General features: G+C 37.3%; 1 protein-coding gene across 3 annotated transcripts in view; it reads left to right on the top strand.

Annotated features, from left to right (window-relative positions):
• Positions 1-4,259, top strand: part of LOC110032629 — a 21,559-nt gene extending 17,300 nt beyond the window's left edge. For 2 of the 3 annotated variants that reach the window (XM_020736316.1, XM_020736326.1), the window contains exon 2: positions 3,743-4,259. In XM_020736316.1, coding sequence (XP_020591975.1) covers positions 3,772-4,128 — 357 coding nt within the window. In that variant the 5' untranslated portion in view covers positions 3,743-3,771 and the 3' untranslated portion in view covers positions 4,129-4,259. The remainder of the gene's footprint in view (positions 1-3,742) is intronic. The other variant, XM_020736334.1, reaches the window with a different exon arrangement.
• Positions 4,260-4,541: the final 282 nt, after the last annotated feature.

Below are 4,541 nucleotides of genomic sequence, written 5' to 3'. Positions count from 1 at the left end.
CGAGAGCCTTGATTAATATATATATGCGCTGTGTACTCAGATCAGTTGGTCAGACATCTGTCAGTTGTAAGTCATCTCTGGTCTGGGATTCGATTCTCCCTGAGTGTAGGGTGTGTTACTTGAATTCATAGGTGCCTGAGGGATGGTTGGGGCTCGTATAATAGCTTCTGACCATTCCTTTATATATATATATATATATATGGCATCTTTCGAGAAGGATGTCACCCTCTATGCCATTTCTTTCGACGCTCTGACCATTTTCCGCCTCTGCCGCTAGCAAGATTCGCCGCTAACGTGTGCACAAGTTCGTTTCGTTTTCCGCGATCGGCGACAATGACGTAGGGATTTTGTGGTTTCGTTTGCGCCAGCTTCTGTGTCGAGCTACAAGTTCCGCGACTTCTACGTCGGAGTCCATCTCCGCCGGTCGTCGTTCTGCGTCGGTTTTCGATGCTTCTTCTGTTCGTGTCTGCGCCAGTGCTTCTCTGGCCCGATCTTCTGCTTTGTTTTTGCGCCTTTCTCTCTAGCCCGACGCGAGTTTCTCGCTGCAGGTGACAGTTGGTTGTTCTGATGTCACTTCCTTCTTCTTTTGTTGAACCGACAAAGGCTTTTGCCCACGTTGTGAGAAATTCTCAGGTGGCTAGGTGGAGTCTGCGGTGGTATTCCCTTCAAACTATAAGGAATGTCGCGATGACACAGATGATTGCACTTTTGTTAAGACGGGGAGGACGTGGTGGGAAATCCTCAGGTGGAGTCTGCGGTGGTATTTCCTTCAAACTATAAGGAATGTTGCAATGACACAGATGATTGCACTTTTGTTAAGACGGGAAGTAGGAAAGGTGAGGAAACAACAATTTTTTTCTTTGACTCAAAAATTTTTACTCTGATAGAAAAATTCAAGTTTGCTCTCATTGAAAAATTTCAGTGGGGACACTTACCTATGAAGGTTATCAGAAAGAGCGTAGATGATCTTAAGCTAATAGGCAAGTGAAAGGTGAGACTTATGGATGGGAGATATGTGTTGATTCAACTAACAATGACTGAAGACTACAATTATCAGAAAGAACGTAGATGATCTTAAGCTAGTAGACAAGTGGAAGGTGAGACTTATGGATGAGAGACATGTGTTGATTCAACTAACAATGACTGAAGACTACACCATAATTTTCTCCAAGAAATATCTTAATATCGGAGGAAAAGCTATGAAGTTACTCAAGTGATCTCTTGATTTCGACCAAAATCATGAAACTTCCACTGTACTGGTATGGTTTAGTTTACCTAATCTTAAGCTGTATTTTTTTCACCATTAGGTTCTTTACTATATTGGGGTCATCTTAGGGGATTCTTTGAAGCTAGAACTGCCTACTTTCAACCTAACCAGATTCTCGGTGGCCTAAGCTGCATTTTTTTCACCATTAGCTTCTCTACTATATTGGGGTCATCTTAGGAGATTCTTTGAAGCTAGATCTGCCTACTTTCAACCTAACCAGATTCTCGGTGGCCAGAATACTTGTGAAAAGGGATATTACTTTACAGGATGTTACTGAAGTCTGGTTGGGCACAACCCACAATGGATATTGGCAACAAATTGTCTTGGAACACATTCCCCCATATTGTACCTACTGCAAGATGTTTTCCCCCATATTGTACCTACTGTAAGATGTTTGGTCATTTGAGGAAGATACTACTAAACAGGTGGTGTCTGTTGTCCTTGAAGACCCCCCTCATGACACTGCTGTTACTGTTACTGCAAGGGAGGTGATGTTGGCACCTTCAAACCACATAGAAAACAATATTGATGGACTATTACCTACAAATGAAAGTGTTCAAACTGATAATCAGGAAAGCCTCGTAGCTTTACTTCTTCAGGAAGTATCCGGTGTAGAGGCAACTCATACTACACATATGCTAGAACATATTGGGTACTATGATTGATATTCCTTCTGCTTCAGCTCTACCACCCCATCTGACTGATTTTTTGGAAGAGGAATGACAGGTTTATTCGAGGAGGAAGAAGAAGAATGGAGGTAGATTCCAGCTCGGGAACATATTGGATGATACGTTGGTTACGTCTGACAATGACAATCATCTTACCAACTTACTAGCTTGCTCCTTTCCTAGAACTGGAGACAGAGGCAAGACCAAATTGGGTCGCTCTTTAGCCACCTGATACTATGTATTTTGACACTGTTAGGTTTTTTAATTTACGTATCTAATATATTTATCTGTTTTTTCTAGTTTTGGAACCATTTATGGTTTTTAAGTGGGCAGGGAGCCATGTTTGGGCCCTCCCACACTTTGTATTTGTATCTTCCTTTCTACTTAGAAAATACACACACACACATACACACACACACACACACACATGCCATTTTCAAAATACACACACACACACATGCCATTTTACCTAGGTATGAAAGGTGTATTTCACATTTTAAAAGTTAAAATACTGCTATTTTTGATGCGATATGAAATATTTTGGTGGCATAAATTTAAAAAATAAATTTAGATCCTGGATGTGTAAATATATAAGAATCAGGTTGTGTTTATGTAAATGTCCTTATTATAAAATACAGTTATGACCACAGTCAACTAATTAGCAACCACCTAATGTTATTTCTACATAATAGTCAATTCTGTAGATTTGGAGGCTCAACCGGGTCGGCTTCTTGACCCATTCTTTACACATGGACGGCATCGAATACAGTTATAACCTAAGATATCTTATAACAGTTAATTTTTTCTAATATGTTTTGCTGAATTTAACACTCCATACTAGAAAATGTCTCTAAATTCCTTCGTATTTTTAAATATCTCTCTCATTGTATTAATGTTATAGGATCTCAGGGTTCATTTTGCATTAATCTTTTAAATCTTAATATATCCTGCATCAATTTACTTGGTTGGAGATGGCTTTGTTCTCTCAGATATTATGAAATAAAATCATTATATTGAACCTAAAATCAATGAAAATTTTTGTGGCTAATATTCTGTATTGTTTATCAATTTCAGCGCTTCACTTTTATACAGTTGCTTGTGCACTATTTTTTGTTTCAGTGTTCAACTCAATGCCTTCCAAAGAAATGTACAAAACTTTATTTGAATTACTTATGACATACTTGGGGTTCATTTGGTTGAATTTAGACTGTCTTGTATTTGGAATGCAAGGAAATGAATGCAGAGTGTTTTGTATTAGGAATGCATGGGTTTTTTAAATTTTGCTTTTTTGGTTTTTAGAGTTTAAAATGAAGAGTAAATTTTCAATGGCGGATAACTCGTCATATAATTTATTTATGGTACATTTCAAATTTGATTTGGCCGTGATTTGATTGATTTTCAAATACATAGTAAAACTAGTTTACATGCATACCGCACTATTCGTATATATTTACATATCTAACTCCTAAACTTTTATACTTACTTGTATAGCACTCGAATCTTTAATATTATATAAAAAATTCCATTATTTTAATTTGTTACAAGTGAAAGCACCTTTTTTTGCATACATATATATGATACGAAAGTGCTACAATTGTAAATATCGAATTTTGGGTGTTGGATATGTAAATACATAAGATTTGTGTACCATGTAAATATGCCTAAGAAGTATCTTTTATATTGATTTCATTTTACTTCAACTAAATATATATAAAAAAAATAATGTTTTCCTTTGTTTTACACCTAACCAAACAACTGCAAAACATTCCAAGCACATTATATTTCAATGACACTAAATTTCTTCCAGCAAACCAAACGACCCTTTAAAAAGCTTCCATGGCAGACGTGAATGAAAGGAGAGCAACAAACAAGGAGCAGGAGAAGAAATCAAATGGAGCAGCAAACCAAAACCGTGATAGCAATCCGAGAATACAAGATGAAGATTATAAGAAAAACTCCGCTTCAAAATCCGAGTCTGCCAATGATTCTGTGAACATGGAAGCCATTGTAACAGCTGACGATGTCGTTCGAGCCGGCGGGTTTGGAGCCCGAGATGATATAGGCAGTTTTCTTCCAGTTGCTGCTGATTCCACTGATTTTGAAGCTTCACTTCTGGAAGCACAGAGCTTTGAAGAGACACAGGAGGAGAAGAAGAGGCCAGGTCTTGGTTGGACTAAGGAAATGGAGAATTAATTAATAGCTACCTATGTTCTGGTAAGTAATATTCTCTCATATTTTGGTCTTGCTGCAACTTTATTGCTCCAGGTTGGATAACTTTACTCTTTAGGACTATATATGGATTGGAGGAGTTCAGTGTGGAGTCACATGTTTGTTTTTGGTTGAAGGAGATGAAGTTGATGGAGGATAAATTTTTGATAGCTTTTCTTTTAAAATTGATTAAGATTAATGTTTATAATTGTCATGTGATTTATGCCATGCTGGGAAAATATGTAAAGTCTAATTCATCAGTGAAAATAGAACAAAAAAACAGAGATCTTAATGTGATTACTCGTGTTTGGCTCGTTTATATTTTGAGCTCAAAACATGTGTTCATATTCACATGTGTTCATATTTGACTCGTTTGCTTAACGAGCCGAACACGAGCT

The sequence above is a fragment of the Phalaenopsis equestris genome, unplaced genomic scaffold, assembly GCF_001263595.1.
Source record: "Phalaenopsis equestris unplaced genomic scaffold, ASM126359v1 Scaffold000002, whole genome shotgun sequence".
NCBI lineage: Eukaryota > Viridiplantae > Streptophyta > Magnoliopsida > Asparagales > Orchidaceae > Phalaenopsis > Phalaenopsis equestris.
The sequence above is the reverse complement of the archived record's forward strand: the minus strand, read 5'-3'. Positions and strand labels throughout refer to the sequence as shown.